The sequence below is a fragment of the Diachasma alloeum genome, unplaced genomic scaffold, assembly GCF_001412515.2.
Source record: "Diachasma alloeum isolate Michigan unplaced genomic scaffold, Dall2.0 Dall_scaffold_00210, whole genome shotgun sequence".
NCBI lineage: Eukaryota > Metazoa > Arthropoda > Insecta > Hymenoptera > Braconidae > Diachasma > Diachasma alloeum.
Genome location: NW_021680375.1, coordinates 1346612 through 1366641, shown reverse-complemented (window position 1 = coordinate 1366641; position 20030 = coordinate 1346612). Strand labels below are relative to the sequence as shown.

The following is a 20030-nucleotide window of genomic DNA, read 5'->3' as shown; positions in this document are numbered from 1 at the left end:
TAAATTTTCCTCTATATGAGATATTTTTACCCTGAAAAGGCACCGTCTGGTGTGAATTAACCGTCTCTTGAGTCAAATATTTAGTTGCTGTCGAAGGCAGAACAATTATTAATGTTTGAGACTTTCAAATTCGAACCAAACAAATTCCTTTTTGGCAATTTTCAACTAGCGATTTTGTTGGCCCAAACAAGACTTATTTGACAACGTGTTTGTTTTTTTCTCAGTGTAGTGATATCTTTTTTCTTAACAATTTTTTATTCAACTATACAAAATATTTATATACAACATTTACAGATAAAAACCGAGACGATTCAAAATTGTGGTAGTTAACAGTCTTTCGCCTTACTAAACATTGGTTATTTGGTAACTCTCAAGTTCATGAAATATTATTTTTGTCTATTGGATTTTTTTCGGATTCCAAGCAGAGATCGGCAGGGAAATAATCTCCATCATTAATATTCCATTACCATATCAATGGTCAATGAAAAAAACCGAATAGATGTTTTTTTTCGTAATGAATATTACGAAATGTAATTTTCATACGATACTAACGAGAAATGAAATAATAACGAGATTCGTTTTCTTTATTATTTCAATGGAAAATGAAAAACAGAAAATTCTGATTTCTTTCGTCATGAATAATGAAATCAAATTAATTTTTCATTATCGTAGTAATGGATAAAAATCCATTCAGGTTGCCCTCCCCGATTTGATTATTGCCTCAATGACTACTCTAAAATATTCAAGAGTATTTCCTGATGAGATAAATAACAGTGTTTTATTGTTAATTATAACTCATTGACCTCCGAGAGAAATGAAATAATAACGAGAATAAAAAAAATCTTTGGTTTATACGAAAATTTTTATATGTTTATTATGTCATAAGAGTCAAATCAAGGGTCACGTGCATTGAATTAAGGGTCACGAGGGTCAGATTAAGGGTCACAAGGGTCAGACTAAGGATTACGGGGGCATGGTCCCCTAATATAGTGAAAAATATTTACATGTTATTATCTATTAACTAAAAAATATGGATTTGCAGTGAAAATATTGGTGACAATAATATTTGCGCCGATCTCTGATTCCAAGTTTCTGCTTGTACGTTGTATTGACGTAGTGCCAAAAATAGTGATTTAGGTGTATCTAAAAAATTTGAAGAGGCGATTATTATTAGATATCGTCCTCTAGTGATGTCTAATGAAACACGTGCCATAACCGAGACAATTTAACAGTCAACGGAATAAATAATTGATTGGGGCCACCTTGGCATCGGCACGCGCCTGAAATTTTACCATGAGCTATCAGGTGTAAGTGGTGAGTGAACTAGGTAGAACTTGTTTATTATCGAGTAGGACTGAAAGGCGTGGGTCTGACGTGGCCAGAGCACGTGGTCTGAGCCCGCCAACCACCTGAGCATTTTTTGGTGCCTTTGTTGAAATTTCAGAGAATTGTCACTTTCACCGACTCTCGGGGATCAGAACGTTCACCTTAGATTATTAAACAATTCATTTATAATCCGGCCTTTGTGTACTTTTGTACATTAAATTGCTCATTTTTTTTCACACGAGTTTTTTTATTTATAAATCAGTAGCGAAGCGGTAAAACGGTTTGAGTCGATTTTGACTATTGACCAATTTTTAATAAATATCTCGAAATCTAAGAGAGATAGCCAAATTTTGGGAATAAGCTTTCTTGTAGCACTCAATTGACTACAAAAAAGGTCATTACGAAAATTTTGTTATCTCCTTTAGATTCGGAGATATTCCTCGAAAACTCAATGAGGGGCTAAAGAGACTTGAACCGTTTTACTGCTTCTGAAATTATGAGCCCAATCAAATATTTACCGTTGGGGAATGGTAAGGGGTTTTCTAAATGAATGAAAAAAAGAAAAGGTACCAGTGAACGGAATCTTTAAAATCATAATTAGTGATGGGTAAAAAAATTAATCGAAACCATGTGCAGAAAATAAATTTTTGTTCTTAGTAAGTATTCAATTCATTTAATTCAGGTTTTATGAAGTGTCGGTGGTTCTAGCACTTTTCTTGTCCTGTCCAGTAGTCGGTAATGTAGGAAAAATTCTAAAATTTTTGAAGTTTCATGTAACCTTCGTGTATGAAGCAGCTTAAGGTATTTTGTGCGAACAAGGTAAATAATGAGATTCATCTGAAATTCATATAGAGTGTTTATAATCAGAATTGAATTATCTACGAATTTTTCTAGATTTTTTTCAGATTTCCTTTTCAAGTTATAAACGATTGAAGTCGCTTCTTATACGTAGGCTCTTATGGAGATTTCTCTTTTGAGAAGCTATACAGTTCTGAGCCGATATACAGTTTCATGTTGAACAGAAAAATCTTCATAAGAGCCTATGTATAAGCAGCGACTTTAATCGTTGATAACTTGAAAAGAAAATCTGAAAAAATTCTAGGAAAATTCATAGCTAATTCAATTGTGATTATAAATATTCTGCATGAATTCCAGATGAATTTCATTTTTTACCTTTTTCGCACGAAACACCTTAATAATAGGAAACTTGGATGATTTTTTTTCATTTTTTCATCTCAAGTTTTAGCCTTGAATGATTTAAAAAAACTAAGTCGTCATTGTTATTGTCCCCATTTTTTCAAAAATTTCGATAAAAGAACCTCTGCAGTTCAAAAATTGGAGGCCCTGGACTATTTTTAACATTTTAAGCGTCTGCGGGGCAAACAAACGATAAACATTTAATTTTTTTTGCGCTAATTATTCATTTTTAGACATATGCAATAGTCTCGGCAGAAATGAATAAACTAATTTTTCCTGATACACGGGCTCTTATGAAATTTGTGTTCAAATTGGTAATTCACCTACTAGAAGACTCTAAAAATAGAAGGTATTGTGTAAAATCATACTGAATCCAATGGCCAGAGAAAAATCTGGGGTACCCGGGCAAAAAGAGGAAATATTTGAATGATTCTATCTCATATAAGCGCATGTTAGCGCATGCATTTGGTGCATTTTGTCTATTTCATTTCTAAATAATGAACATGGGTTGGTGGATTGAAATTTGTATAAAAATGAAGGGAATATCTTCATCTTTCAGTTGAAAAAAAATCAATTTTTTTAAGTCCTTGCGATTTTGGATAAATATCCTTAATTAATAATTTAATTACTCCACGGACGAAAAAATGTAATAGAAAAACCTATCGAATTCATTAGAAAATTCTATTGAATTCCTATTGAAATGTTCTGTTAGTTTTTGGCCGATTCTATTGAAATGTTCAATAGAAAATATTCAGTAGAACAAGTCAATAGAATTCAATTTTTCTATATAACTTATTCTGTTGAGATATTTTCTATAGAATTTCCTCGGCTCAAATTTTCTAAATTTTTCGTTTGATTTTCTTGATGAGAAGAAAAGAAAAATAGAATGAAAAAAACTTGGAAAATTTGAGTCGAGCAAATTCTATAGAAAAAAAATATATGAAAAGAATAAGTTATATAGAAAAATCGAATTCTGTTGACTTTTTTTATGGAATGTTTTCTATTGAACATGTCAATAGGATCAGCCAAAAACTAATAGAAAGTTTAATAGAAATTCAATAGAATTTTCTAACGAATTCAATAGGTTTTTCTATTAAATTTTTTCGTGCGTGTCAATTTTCTAAAGGTGGCGATGGACATGCTCACATACAGACGTGATCCTAAACTTCGTATTTTTACATTTCAGGTCATTCTACATAATTTCCAATCAAAATTAGAAAATGTCAGCATTGGACGATTACAATGCTTCCAAATTAGTTCAAATAAAATTGAACTTGCACTGGAATAATCTTACAACAATCAAATTCCAAAGAAAAACCAAAATCTTGGGAGAAGCTTAATAGTTGAAAAAATGAAAGTTATGAAATTTATATTTCCATTGTGAATCAAAAAATGAATTCTTGAGTTCTTTATTTCCAATTGATGTAGAGCTGTCAGGTCGGGTCTTAATGTCTTGAGAATTGTCATACAAACGTTTTTTTCACTTATGTAAGGTTTAGTTACGTCCGTGAGCCAAATGAGCACTTCCTGAATAATTCAGCGAGATTGGAATTAGAAGGTGGGGGTTTTTATGGAGAATTGGTCGGAGTTTATTCAGGCTGAAGTGAGACACATTGACTCGTGCTCGTTTCCCTGGTCATCGATCCAGTGAACCTATATCCCCGGCAACGATCTCGGAATAACAGCGACGTTTGCCCCGGTATCAACACCGTTTTCTTGTCGATTGAATTCAGTAGTGAAGTCATTAAAATAGGAACTCAAAGCTGATATTTTTGTTGATTATGGGATTTTCGGGAGAACGAAATACTTTGAAATAAAATGGTAAAATACGTTTTCAGTGAAGAATTGAATTTACTGGGGAAATTGCTCTTGATAATTTCTCATAAAATTATTTATCAATTATGAAAACGATGACGAGATGAATTTATTCATCATCAGACCTCCAATTTGTGTGAATTATACAATTATCTCAATAATCAGCAATTTTAGAGTATAATGTTAACGCTCAAGTACACTGAGAAAAACAAAATTTTTTGAGAAGTACGTCTTTACTTATATCAAGAAATAAAGACGAAGAGTTTACCTTATATCAGTATTAGGTAGATACTGTCAGACTTCATCCGATTAACATGACACAGATATGGTTGTTTGTTTACATCGTCAGATGACAGCTAGAAATGAATTCTCAAAGAACATCTTCATAATTTTGTTTTAATTTAGAATAATAAATGCACCTGAAGAGGAATGCTTTGTGCATTCGAAACGTCGTGCAATTAAACTAATTTACACATTTTTTTTTGTGTTGATTATTACTGCTGACCGAAATATGGCCCAGAAAAATTTGAATAATTTTTTCAGATAGGATTTCTTACAGGATTTCTTATAGGATTTCTTACAGGATTTCCTATAGGATTTCTTATAGATTTCCTATAGGATTCGCTATCAGATTTTTCCTATAGGATTTCATACGACGATTTTCAATAGGATTTTCGATAAAATTTAGGGTCATAAGGGTCAGAATGAGGATTGAGAGGGTCATATGGTGGTTCTTTGGGGTTCATGTGGGAGTCATACGGAAGTGATGGACCCTCATGTGACCCCCATATGACCGTTTTGATCCTCATTCCGACCCTTATGGCCTTAAAATTTGATAGAAAATCCTATTGAAAATCACACATGGATCCTATAGGAGAAACCTGACAAGGAATCCTATAGGAAATCCTATACGAAATTGTATCTAAAAAATCCTACAGGAAATGTTCGAATTCTCCATAGGATTTTTTCATACATAATTAAAACTGATAATTTAATGAAAGTTCAAAATAAATATTAATCACGGAATTACACTGAATTTTCAATTAACTCAGGGTTCAAGAATAAATAATTCACCTGAATTTTTCAGATTTGCGCTGATTTTCATGCAATCATTCAATTAAGGATGTCCAAGTACTTTAACTACTTCTTCTCCAATAAAATGCTCTTCTGCTTTTGTAGTCGAACATTAGAGCTTTCGCTCTCGACAAGTAACTTGATTCAACGCGACAAAAGATCTCGTCAGGGGAACATACAATTCTTCGGCAGAACAAATTTTTTCTCTCAGTGCATTGAACCGATAATTTCACCTGGGTTCGTTGCAAAAGGTTCTCACTGCAAATCGATGATCAAACACTTATTTATTCTTCTCCTGCTAATTGAACTGACGAGAGGCGCTCAGAGGTCATTGCATCCGCTTCCGCCCACGTCCAACTTTTATGATTCAATTAAGCCCTCCCCAAGTACCCACACCATGGTCTAACATCTCATTTCTCGGTTTAAACGTCATATGAATATTTTTTAAAAATTTTAAGAGTGGTGATGTTTTTACTCAATTCAATTTTGAGTCAGGGTTGCCAGATTTTGGCGATTTATAGCCAAAACCTGTACAATTTTAAATGGGGTGACGTCACGATCTGGTAACACTGTTTTGAGTGACTCGTTAGATATAAAGCTATGGGTGAGTGGGGTAAAATGGACACTTAAGGCTTTTTTGATCTTCTAAATTTGCCGGGAACAGACCAATAGCTGCACGATTCCACCTTTTATTGAATATTCTATAAATAATAGAATGAAAACTGCACGGATTATTATCATTATCAATAATAATACTTATGTATAATCATGTGATGAAGTTTTTTTTCGAAATATCAACATTACAGCGAGAAAAAAAAATATTCGGGAGGTACAGTGGTGGGTGGCGTGGCGCTGCAATTTGCTAAGCATCAGTGACAAAGTGTCGTGGAGAAAAAAAAGAAGTTCTCTTCCGAAAGAGTCAGATGTGGGAAATAGCACAATATTTTCAGGAGGAGAATCACATCCCGAAGATTGAGAATCTATTTGGCCTTGTATTTCTTCGCATTCAATGAAACAAAATTCACATCTTTGTATAAACTGGATGAAAATTCTATATTCCTCCGGACCGTCCATGTATTGGCCATCCACTGTCCATCTATTGGCCCTAGCGTCCAGTTATTGGGGATTTGGATGGTATTCCACTTTTCCCTCATTTAATTATTCTTCTCTTCATTTTTTCCACTTCAAATTATTGTTTTTTCCTAACTCATATATTCTTTCAGGTCTAGAACTCATTTTTTATTCATTTAGCTACTTCATCGATTTTAAATCCATCAATGAAGTTCAACATTTCCTCAATCGCCCAGCTATTAAAAGGAGTAAAGGAGAAAGGAGACTATCCATTTTTTTCAGTAAATATTTCTTGTTAGGGGAGGGTGTGTCTGTACCGCTCAGCGGGTAATACCGCTCACCCGATTTTCTCCACAACCATGAACTTAAAAATTTCTTTTTGTTCCTGATCATGAAGAATTTAATGATAGGATGTGATTGTCGGAAAAATTTCACTTTATTTACCACTTTAAATATGAAAAAACACATAACGAAGTTTTGAGGTCTTTACAGTGCAAAATTTGTGGACTTGTAATTAAGGTTTTTGATAGTTTCAAACGCTGAATTCTCATATTAAACTGTGGTTATTCGATTCGTGGTACTTTCACGCGTAATTTGAGATCAATTCGAACTCAAAACTCCACTCATGTCAATAATTATTAACAATTTTGTTGACGCCGACCGGAGCCGGTAATACCGCTCATAGGATTGGCCACGTAGTTGCTCGACAGCACTCGAGTACAGGTTAGGTTGCGGCGCGAGCGATACACGCAAAACCCTATGAGCGGCATTGGAATCGTGCCGAGCGGTATTACCCGACGGCGGGTAGTGCCGCTCAATAGGTTCTCTCTTTTATTTTCAATCAATTTTGTGGATTCTAAGGAGAATTAGGCGTCTACACTTCAAGAATAATGAGTTCAATAGTTAAATAAGTCTCACATATACGTTTTTTATCCTCAAGTTGAAATATAAAATATAAAATTGGCATTTCCCCTTAGGTGGGCGGTACGGGCACACCTTCCCCTAATTCATATTGAGAATAATCCCGGATCCCCTCCTACCTCATCCAAATCCTATCCAACTAATTTCTTATGACGTCACAAAGATGTGGAACGCTATATAAATTCCCTTCTCTAATGAAAAATGAAAGGGAAGTTGAAAATCTGAAATTTTGTATCATATTTGATATTGAATCAAACCACTTCTGGGTGAATCAGCCGTAGGTGTAGAGCTACTTTAAGAAAGAATGAATAGCAAATTGATGAAAAATTGAAAGGTCGATTATTCAACAATCGCGCTTGTAACCGTGGCTACAACGATAATCTCTACCTGCGCCCAAGAACAATGGCACACGCGCCGCCTCGAAATTACCGGGGAATCGCCCTAACGGTTTCCTGTCACGAAAGCGAGCCGAAACGTTTACCTCTAATCTCTCATTTCTTCTTGCCTTCTCTCTCATTAACGCAGTTTAGCGACGAGAACAGACAACTTGAGCATAAATTCTAATACATTTTTATACCATGTGAACTGACAAGTAAATAGCAAACGATTTTCTCATTTCGCTCTTGAAAGAACGAAAGAAACACGAAATCCTTGAAAATAGTCTTAGCGAGAACGAAAGTACAGCAAATGTATTCGGAATAGTTGAATGAGAATAAAAATCTAGGAAAGGATATAGTGAATAACAGAGATTTTATCGGGGGTATCAAATGATTTCAACAAAATTCTGGACAAAAGAATTTTTTCCAGCAGAATATGATGTAGTGGAGGGTGGGGTATAAAACGGACACTTATAAAAATCGGCCTTATAAAAATAATTCCACCTCTCCTGATTGCCTCAATCACTCCCCAATCCCTGAAACATAAAAAAATGGTTCACAGATGAAAAAAAAAAGACAAACCCCACAAATTATGATCCTCACCTTCGCACCCTGCTCTCCTGATTAGAGATGCAAATGCGTCACATGACCCGTCATATGACGGTAATGTGACGAGGCGTTCATGACGGCTGTCACAATTCCCCCTCCCCCTTCTGTGACTGTCACAACTTGTCAAGAAAAAATGACAGTCATTTTTCATCTATATAGATGAAACTTTATTTTTTTCTCGGTCAATTTTCAGTTGAATTCCTTTTGTATTGGCCTAATCCGCATTTTGAAATGGAAATCACGTTTTTTTTCCATCCATATAGATGAAACTATTTTATTTTATTCATGACCGTCACAATCTGGAAATTAGTTATGACCGTAATTATGCAACTATAGAGATGGTTTGACAACAATTTGGTTACAAATGATTTGCGACAATCATTTGTAGTTGGAAAATTTGTGCGTCACATGACCGTCATTTTTTGGTCACATCACGCGATCTAAAAAATGACGGTCATTTTGCATCTCTGTCCTGATCCCAAAAACAAATAAACCAAGCGAAAAAAAAAACCACGGCCCTTTCCACTCGCTCAGTCGTGGGTCGGTGCGCGCGCATCTCAGCAACAATCCCGTACCCACCACAACAAAAATATCCGCCGTTGTCGCCGCACTCCAGAGCGGGACATCCAGGTGTTCGGACGTGTTTCTCCCAACGTTATCGCCCACGCAAACATTTACCGTTGCAAAATCCCAGTGAATCTCCCGACAAAAAGTGAAAAACCGTTCGTCAATTGACGATCGAGTGGGGGAAAAAAGGTGAAGAGTGATTGATTATTCAGTGAATTTTCGTTAAAAAGCCGACAGGATACAATCAAAATGGTGTCCGGTGGTATGACCTGTGTCAAGTACCTTCTGTTCCTCTTCAATCTCATCTTCGCGGTAAGTTTGTTATCTCTATTTTCGTTATTAACGAAATCATTAACGAAATGATTAATAATTGAGGGGATTGAAAATGGTCTTTGTGCCGTTCCCACCTTTGTTCGACGCCCGTTGGGGGATTCTATAGTCCGAGACATAACTCGGGGCCGCTCGATAATACAACAAACCCACACGGAGTTGAGAACTCATGGGAAATAAAGGTGGAAACGAGGGAATTTTCGTCTATTTTTAATCTCTTCGATTTTATTTCCACCCCTTTGTTTTTGGTTTATTTATTGTTTTCGGAGCGTCATTACTGCGTACTGGGGAATGAGGACGGGTTGACGAACCTTTCGGAAGGTTTTGAGAGGTTTGAGGGGAAGCGCAAGGCGGAGTCGCGGCGCGGGGGGAGGACATTTTTTTTTCTTTGTTGGGGTTCTGGAGGTTTTTCTATGGGGGTTTTGAAGGTTTTCCTGGGGGGATCGTTGGCTGGGGGGACCTAGAGCAGATGAGGTTGGGGTTGTTTTGGGCGATCCTAGAGGGGGGATGGTAGGGGAGGGTGGGGTAAAACGAACACTTGACTTTTTTTTAAATGTTAATGAGGGGTAAAAAAAAAAATTCTAAGAGAATTAGAATTTAGAGAGAAAAAATTTCCGCTTCACCCAGCCGGGAATCGAACCCGGGTCTCCCAGGTACGCGCCGGGCACTCTTACCGACTAAGCTACCGGGAACCACAGAAATTCACTCTCAAATTCACCTCAAACACCGCCTAACCTCCTTTAGGCATTAAAGAATTCTAAGAGAANGAAAATGAAATGTTGATGAAATTCAATAATTTTTTTTCAATACAGAGAACAATGCTTTCCCTTTGTGATGAGCCTAAACTGAGCTCAATTGATAAATTTGTTTCTGAGTTATAAATTATTTTTAAAAAGTCAAAAGTGTCCATTTTACTCCACCCACCCCTAATTTAGGGGAGGGGAGAGCCCCCCTCCTCTAAATTTTTCAAATGTTTTTTTAATACTCCCCAATAGAAGCTTTATAATTGCTCAAATTTAAGGTAGGGTGAACACGCTGATAGCTGGACTCGGGCCAATATCTGGACGATTTCACCTTTTATTGAATATTCTATAAACAATAGAATGAAAACTGCACGGATTACTATCATTATCAATAATAACACTTATGTATAATCATGTGAAGTTTTTTTTCAAAATATCCACATTACAGCGAGAAACAAAATAAAATATTCGGGAGGTAGGGGAGGGTGGGGTAAAACGGACACTTGACTTTTTTCAAAATGTTAATGAGGGGTTGAAATGTTGATAAAATTCAATAATTTTTTTTTTTCAATACAAAGAACAACTCTTTCTCTTTGTGACGAGCCTAAATTGAGCTCAATTGATGAATTTCTTTCGGAGTTATAAATAATTTTAAAAAAGTCTAAAGTGTCCATTTTACCCCATCCTCCCCTACAGTGGTGGGTGACATGGCGCTGCAATTTGCTAAGCATCAGTGACAAAGTGTCGTGGAGAAAAAAAAGAAGTTCTCTTCCGAAAGAGTCAGAGGTGGGAAACAGCACAATATTTTCAGGAGAAGAATCACATGCCGAAGATTAAGAATCTATTTGGCCTTGTATTTCTTCACATTCAATAAAACAAAATTCACATGTTTGTATAAACTGGATGAAAATTCTATATTCCTCCAGAGCGTCCATGTATTGGCCATCCACTGTCCATCTATTGGCCCTAGCGTCCAGTTATTGGGGATTTGGACGATATTCCACTTTTCCCGCATTTAATTAGTAGCGAAGTAGTAAAACGGTTCAAGTTGACTTATCTTCTAGTTGAGTTTTTGAGGAATATTTCCGAATCTAAAGGAGATAGCGAAATTTTCATAATGACATTTGTTGTAGCTCTCAATCGGCCCTACAAAGAAGTTTATAACAACAATTTTGCTATCTCCCTTAGATTCCGAGATATTCATTGAAAACTGGTCAATAGTCAAAATTGACTTGTACCGTTTTACCACTTCGCTACTGAATTATTCTTCTCCCCATTCTTTCCACTTCAAGCTATTGTTTTTTCCTAATTCGTCTATTCTTTCAGGTCTAAAACTTGTTTTTTATTCATTTAGCTACTTCATCGATTTTAAATTCTTTAATGAAGCTCAACATTTCCCTAACTGTCCAGCTATTGACATGTTTACTCCATATCCTTAGAAAACCGCTTTTTCGTAAAATTGTCCCCATGTTTTTCATAAATAATGTTTATAATAGTTCTCAGCTATTTGAAAAAAACCTAACTAGCTGTACTACACAGTTTAGGAGATGATAAGTAATCAAATGCGGGCTTCTAACACGCGAGACATACACGGAGAGAAATATTCAATAAAAATTACGTATCTTTTCCGTAATTCCGGTACGAAATGTGGTTGTAGGAAATTTTACGGAACTGTCACGGAATTTTTCCAGAGCGTTCCGTAATTTTTATCTGAATCTCTTGTGAAAAATTACGATACCGTGACTTGAGTTTTTTGAGTCGATTCCGTAATCGGTGAGCGAACTGTGAATTCCGTAATTTTTACTGAACATTTCTCTCCGTGTCGTTTTCTCGAAATTTTCCTATGAGGGATCAATCGAATTCCATGAATTTTTTCATGAATATAGCCTCTAATTAGCTCTATTCATTCACACCAATTCAAATTTAATTTTTCGTACAAATTCGAAAAAATTTATATTTTTTCAAAAATCGATTTTTCGACGATCACTCAAAAAAATCTGATCAAAATGGAATTAGTCATGGCTCAAAAAATTGATAACAATACCCTCTTCATTCTATCAGAATACGATGAGGATTGCACAATTCGCTGTTGAGTTACAGCATATTACTGAAAGAATCATCAGTAATAGCAATTACATCAGGGCTTGAAAAGTATATTTGAATGTCTTCTTAATCAAGTTGAAAAATGGTGAGAACAGCATCATTGCTTATCAAGTTAATACGGTTATTCGTATGAAAAAATGCTGTAAGACTACGAACTATTGGATTGAAGGTGGGAGTGTACCGCTCTTATAGACGCAATGTGTTAAATTCAATTTTTTTCAAAAATAATTTTCTCAAAAAATAAATGTTCGGAAGCTAAGGTTGATATATTATGCCTAAAAAATACTCCTGGTCTATTCTATTAATTCTGAAAAGAATTTCCGCCAGAAAAAATTGCACGAACTACTTGGATATTCTTAAGGTAGGGGAGGGTAGGGCAAAACGGAGCACTGACAGAAAATTGGTAATTTTTTTTCTTTCCTACAAATCTAGAACACGGAATGTTTGAATTAAAAGTGAGTTTCAGGATCATAACCGTCACAGGGGTTTTATAGACAAGAAGTGTCGTTGAACCGCAATTTGATCAGATTTGCTAATCACCTTAAACCACAAATGATTTTGAGATTTTGTTTTTGCTTCCATTCCGAAGCAAAAACTATCAAAAAAATCAAGAAATTATCAATTTTTTGTCAGTGGTCCGTTTTGCCCTACCCCTCCCTATATCCCAAAAAAATACCACCCAAAAGTTTGTTCCTGTGGATTTCCGGAAAAAATTCGAAATGATTTAATTTCTTACATTTTCATAAGTTATTGAGTTTTTTTATCCTCACATGTTGTATCAACATGATGAAGGCAACAAATACTGTTCAAATGAAATAAGAAATTAGTTGTTAATCAATTGTTTGAATCAATTAAGAAATGATTTCACGAAATTTTCAATTTTTAGAGTTGAATATCGCAAAAACTATTGTTTACTATAAAATTTCATGAAAGATTCACCCAGGGATAGCCATATCCATAAATTATAGTTACCGTTACATTATCAAGTAGTCACTTCGTTAATATCACTCTTAAATTTTAATTATTGGAAAAATCATCAATTTAAAAATTCAATTTCCGAATTATTTAGTAATCAGTAATTTAATTAGTAAGATTGACGATTATTTGGATAATCGAAAATCCCTTATAAGAATTTAGCATCGTTTACTTACTAGAAAATTTACAGTTCCATATTATCAAATATTCAGTTCATCATCAATTGGAAATTTTGATTACCAATTATTTTACTATTTTTAAATTTCGATTAGTATATGGGGTATTCCATGTGAACTCACCCAGGTCAAAACCCTCACCATCGCCAATCATATTGCCGATTTTTCCTGTGGTTGTATATGGAAAAATATGACTTCTCAATTTTCTTCAGATTTTTTGAGGCATCCTGTGGGCAGTCATGTTTTTTTACAAGTTTTATCTTCAAATGCCTGTAACTTCCGTAAAAATCAACCGATTTGGGTTTTTTTACAAAATGCGCGTCTTTGAACACACTTTCCATATAAAAATATGCCAATTTTTTTCAATTCGTTCTTCCATCGATTTCCTTAGAAAAACCTCAAAAAACTTCAAAAAACGAGTCGTTTTCAAAGTTTTGGACCCTTTTTATATTTTTCAAAAAATTTCAGTGAATATATTGGACCAAAATAAAATTCGTAATTTTTCATAGGATTCAGATAAAAATTACGGAATGCTCTGAAAAAATTCCGTGACAGTTCCGTAAAATTTCCTACAACCACATTTCGCTCCGGAATTACGGAGATGTTTAATTTTTATTGGATATTTTTCTCCGGGTAGGCAAACGACTAGAAGATAGACGGCGGGTCACTAATAGATAGACGCTCATATTTAATGGTTATTCAAACAAATTCATCCTTCTGCACGTTTAAAAATGAAGAATGATCCTTTTCGATAATAATAATTGAACAGATACCGTGGTCATTTGTCCTGATGACTGTTTTTTCACATTGTTCCGTCAACACTGCGTGACTGTTGTCTGACTACTCACACCGCCACTGAGGGCCAATACTGTACCTGGCGAGAATTTTTTTTTCCGTTTAAAATGTTCATCAATAAAAAATAAGAAAATCATCGTATTATTGTACATTAGTTTCATTATCAAGAATGGAAATTTGTAATACAATTTCTATTACATTTTTTATAGAATACTAAAAAAAAGTTGAAGTCGTCTATCTTTTGGTTAGTGTCTACCTATTAATCTGGTTGATCTAATGAGTCCTTCTCAGGCACATCTGACCCTGAATCCACTTTTCGGTACTATCGCGAAGAGACAGGTTCACTAAAATGTCGAAAAATTTCCTCAATGAAAAAAGAGAGTCCATTTTGCTCTAGGGGTCCATTTTGCCCTATCTTTCCCTATCTATTTCTCAATAAATCTAAACAATTTGTAAACTGTTTGATCTTAGACCTCTGTAAAGTTAGCAGAGTATGGTCAAAAAAGGTCACTTTTTTTTACCAAAATTAAGTGTTTTTCATGTGTTTAATTGGTGTCTAAATTTAAAAAATTGTACTCCAACGCTTCAGGGTTTTAAGGGTCGACCATAATTATAAATGCTCATCGACAAATATCATATGCCATCATTATGTGTTTTTCACGTGCTCCAAAAATGAGTGGAGAAAGGGGGATGATCTTAGTGATGCTTGCCGTCATGACAGCTTTGTCAAATTTTATCGATTAATGATTTCATTTTTATATTGTATCTAGACTGTAGTTTGATCCTGTAATTGGCCTTGTGCTGTTGGGTCTTTATGGAATAAAATAAAAAAACAGCTTTCGAATTCAAATATCGGTCAGATATCAAATATCCGTCAGAATTTTTTATTCGAATTTTTCTCACTTTTCAAAATGAAATTAAATATCTGAAAGTCAAACGCGTTTTCGAAGACAACAGATCAATAGAATGCATCATAAATTAATTTTCATATTTCTGGATACGCAATAATCGCAATAAACCTTAATTAACTCATTATGAATGAAAAACCGTTTAATTACAGATAACTGGAGTAGTATTCATCACAGTGGGTGGAGTGATCCTCAGTTATTACAGTGGCTATCGTAGTTTCGTAGATAATTGGTTCTTTGCGGCACCAGTTCTTATGATAGTTGTCGGCGTTATCGTCTTCCTGATATCATTCTTCGGTTGCTGTGGGGCCGTCAAGGAAAACCACTGCATGATAATCACCGTAAGTCTCAACATTTGATAAGAAAAAGTGCAACTGCATGATTAATCCTTAAGTATCATAACTATCACATGTTATGTTGATTTCGTGACTTTTTTGGACGGAATTTCATTGGCTACGAAAAGATCTCTCATATTTTACAGAGATTATTCCAAAATGGACATGAATTTTATATTCCGGTTGAATTATTATCGCTTGCTGATTATCGAATTTTCACTTTTTTGAGAAATTTGATGGACAATAATAAAGGTCTCTTGCACAGTTGAAATTTTTTGGTTTAGATTTTCATCATGTGACAATTTTGTAAAACTTCAACTAAATTTCAAGGAATTTCTTCATTGAAAAATGCCAGTTGCATGGAAAAAACTATGGGAACAATAAATTTCGATTCAATTATTCCGTGAAAATTCATCTAAAAATCTAGAAAATTCAGGTAAATATATATATTGGAATTTTCAATTAATTGAGAAATCAGTGTGATTAGGTACTGAATATCCATATTTTTATTGAAAATTGAGTTGCGGAATTCTCATTTTCCTGTTGTCCAAGAATTTTGAATTCTATTGAATACTAAAGGAAATTCGATAGAAACTGTTATTAAAGTTGATTTTTTTTTGCAAACCAACCCATTATGGGAATCATTTCAGAATTAACAAAAATTTTACATTTTATTTAAACTGTCATTGATTTTTAATTATTGAATTATCTCGCTAATTAGTGGTTCAACACAAGAATATGAGAAATCTTTGTTTGTATGAAATTTTATGGGCTACAAAAAAGACCTTCGGCAGTTCACCGAAAACCAACTGACTATCGAGATAATTGCATAATTATTAGGCCATTTTTCGTTTATGCATCCACCCAAGCAATTATTCAATCATCTCGATAATCGCCTTCAGAGAAAATGAGGAAAAGGGACTGTAGCGAACCTACTTTTATCGTTATTTCACACCACTTCAATGTATTGTTTTCGAGCTCGGCTTAGCAACCGACTTTCGTACCGTGACACGTGTCGTCGATATATCGCTGTCCTTGTCGCAAGACATCCCCGCGACGATTTGTAATAATTCGGACATCCTCGATCGGATGATCTAATACCGTTGTCGCAGGAGCTCACTCTCGTTCCAGCTCTCATGGTGTAAACCAAAGTTACTTTCGCTGTGAATAAATTCAATTCGATATATACGTTAATTCCGAGTGTTTTACGTTACAAAACCCTTCTATCCTTCACCGAATCCCACAGGGACTGTTCAGGAAATTTTTAAAAATTCATAATACCGTTAGTGATGCAGTCATAGAACCTTTAAGAAACAAGGCCCAGTTACGAAACTGCATTGTTTTCAATAAGTAAGAATTATTGTTGAGAGCATATTTTTAGCTTCAGAGAAATTGTCCAGTCCATAGTGTCTATTTAAGGATGTTTAGTCAAAACTTACATTATTCACCATAATTCTGATATTGTCTCATATGCCAGGTTCATATTTGAGCCACACGTTAGTAATAATCTTAATCCTTCCATCGGGGCATCCTAGTGAGAAATTAATGTCTGAAAACACTTCCTGTAACATTACGCTTAGGTAAGAAACGTGACCGTGTGAACTTTGATCGAAATGTTGCATGGGTTAGACACTCAAGATATTGAAAAAAAAATCACAAGCCATTTACTTTAGACTGTGGAAAATCTATTGCCGATGAGAACAAGTAGGGGACCGGGTCATATAGCCGTGATATCTTCGATTGATTTTCGAATTCCTCAAAAAAAAATTTGACCGCCATTACGAGTCGAGCGACGCGACAACACCGCACAACAGCTGATCGAGGTCGGTAAAGTCGGTGACGATAATCCAGTGCTGGAAGCATATGGACACGTATAGCACACACAAACATTCATCTCACTGTTACAACCCCACTACTAGCCGAAGCGTGCGATGTTGCCCGATCAGAATTCGACTGTTACCACCGCAGTCACAAGTCCTCCATTATTTTTGAACATTTTCTTTAATTATTGTTTTTGAGAGCGAAAAAGTACGCTACAACACTTCTAATTTAATGAGAAAAATAATTTGTAACATGAATGATTTATTTCGTCAATTTTCTTTTTCTTTTCAACTCAGTTGTCTATTTGATGGGTTAAACATCCTTAACATACCCCTTTTTCACACTTGTAACGTAATATCCGACTTTAGTCAGTTCACTCGGTAATTTGATTAATCTGTTGTTCATCTTACTAACACAATTTCGTGCCAAATTAAGAACTAAAACTTAATTTGAAATATTGTGTTAGCTTCTTTTTATTCGCATCAGAAATCTTCTAATGAATATTACAATTATCTGTTCAAAGTGAAAAAATCAATCATTGTTTTCACTGTGTTCCATTCAGATTCTTTCATACTTAACGTCAAAAATATCAGAAAATGCCATAATTCTTGCTATTTACACTCATCAACTTTGTTTGAAGAAAACCTTAGTAAACCCAGCATTAAGAAAGTTGAATAATTCTATTTCCCTCTGACCTAAATAATTTGGACAATTTGAATAGTATAATTGGGCAACTGAAAGGCAATCCATCACAGATTCAAAATTATTCATTCATTTTTCACTTATCATTCATTTTTATTATTGATTCTTTTTTTTCCGTTGCATCATCTATTTTTTAATGCATATATGAGGGTATGAAATTCAATATATTTGAAATTTGAATGAAGAAAAGGAAACATCTCACAACACTGACAGAAAAAATTAATTTTATCATGAGAATTTTATTTGAACCAACTATCATTAGGTTGTTAATTTTCAAATAAAGATGATTTTATAGTAGATACCAGTTATCTCTTCTTGAGATACATTTGATTGGGAGAACTCGAACTTCTCTAGAGTTGAAGCTCCTTTTATTTGTCGCAATAATGAGAGTATCTGATTTCTTTCTACCCAAAAGTTTTCTGACTCCAGAAATTCGTTGTTTTACTCAAAAATCAAAATTATTGTCATGACTAAATACGTTGTTATCTCAATCAACACGATCATACGTTGTTCCAAGTAAATTATAATTGAAGTGAACATTTTGTGTGTCGAATCAGGATGAATATTGTTACGCGGAAAAAGCTTTGACATTGTAGTCAGATGTCGTTGAGTTGAAAGAAGTTTATATTTCTTGACTAAAAAAAATCGCATTAGTTTACAATAACAGAAGCACAGATTACGGCAATTCTACATAAACTTGGACATCACAAATTTCGTTCAATGTGATGTACGGAAAGCTCAATTTAAACATCGGCTTCATTCAAGAAAACAACATTCAATTCATTCCTCAATGTAATCATCTCCTCGGTACGAATTTTGGATCAATTCATGAAAGTAGAAAATTTCTCGACTGGAGATTGTATTAGGTTAAAAAAAAAAGAACTTTTCCTTTTTTGTGGTGAATACATGTGACTTGACGCCAAGGACTGTTTTATTTGATTCAAGTAAATGTATTTCAGGAACAAATAATTGATATTCATGGTAAGATCTTATTTATTTGAAATTGGTTCGAGTATACAATCTTTGTTCCGAGAAAGAAATATCTCAATAAAAATAACTTTTTATATCAATGAAATAAATGAGGCGATAGGTCAGCGCGTGCGTCTAGTCTAGTCCCCTAAAAATGAAGATCTTTTGACATTTCCTCGTTGAACCCCTCATTATTGATGTAATTACATAATTAACGAAAACTCCACATTCGACATCAATAATTTTATAATTGAGATCGTGGATCGTCTACCTAAGAATCGTCTAAAATAACGAGTATCATCAGGGGAATATGTCAGCAATTTTCGTCTCTACAAAAAAATCCTCTGACATTTTCTCTTAAAATGACTCGCCATCGACATGACGAAATTAACAAACATGTTGTTTTCGACTTGAACTTCACGACTGATTTCTCTCATTGTTTCTTTAGTTCTCAGTTCTTCTACTGCTTATCTTCGCCCTCGAGCTGGGTGCAGGCATTTCGGGATACATGATGCGTAATGAGGTCGGTAAGATGCTACTTAACCGCATGAACAACTCCATGTCAACGTACCACACTGACGGCGATGTGCATAATGCCTGGGATACCCTTCAAGTTGATGTAAGTAATTCTTTCAATTTCTATAATTACAAGTGAAGATGTAAAAGTTGGTGGAAGAAAAACGAACATTTCTTCAGTCGGTTTTGCTGCCAAATGGAAGCTGTGCAATCGCTCAAATTTAAGTTTCCTATTTTTTGTATTAGGGCAACTAAATATAGTCTAAAAAGTCAGAATATTCATTTATTTTATTTATTTATTATCATGCACTCTCGTAACATATTAAATAATTGACCCTTAAACAACTTCCGCAGTAAATTTTGGGACTACGGAGCAGGGGAAAATATCAAAGGTTCCGACACTCCGCTGCATCCTTTGAAAAAAAAATAACGAAATTACGGAAGGCTCAAGGGTGTATTGAAATTTCGTCGTTTGGGTTTCTTTGCACTTATTATTCACTATTAATCAATTCCAAATAATTTTTATTCCGAAATATTATTTATCCGAATTTTTTAACAAATAAAAATTTTCATGAGAGATTTGACAACCACGCATTTTTGTTCGACGCAGTTGGTATTCTTGCGTCTCGATAAAATCCTACACTGTACTATAGAATCTATAGTATATGCCTTGGCGGAGTTCACACGATGGCCTACGCCG

The 20030-nt window shown here is 34.6% G+C and overlaps 1 protein-coding gene across 3 annotated transcripts in view; it reads left to right on the top strand.

The window, feature by feature from the left end:
- Nucleotides 1–9013: 9013 nt before the first annotated feature.
- Nucleotides 9014–20030, top strand: part of LOC107036669 (CD63 antigen) — a 29956-nt gene continuing 18939 nt past the window's right edge. For all 3 annotated transcript variants that reach the window (XM_015254779.2, XM_015254778.2, XM_015254781.1), the window contains exons 1-3: nucleotides 9014–9269; nucleotides 15140–15328; nucleotides 19263–19433. In XM_015254779.2, coding sequence (XP_015110265.1) covers nucleotides 9207–9269; nucleotides 15140–15328; nucleotides 19263–19433 — 423 coding nt within the window. In that variant the 5' untranslated portion in view covers nucleotides 9014–9206. The remainder of the gene's footprint in view (nucleotides 9270–15139; nucleotides 15329–19262; nucleotides 19434–20030) is intronic.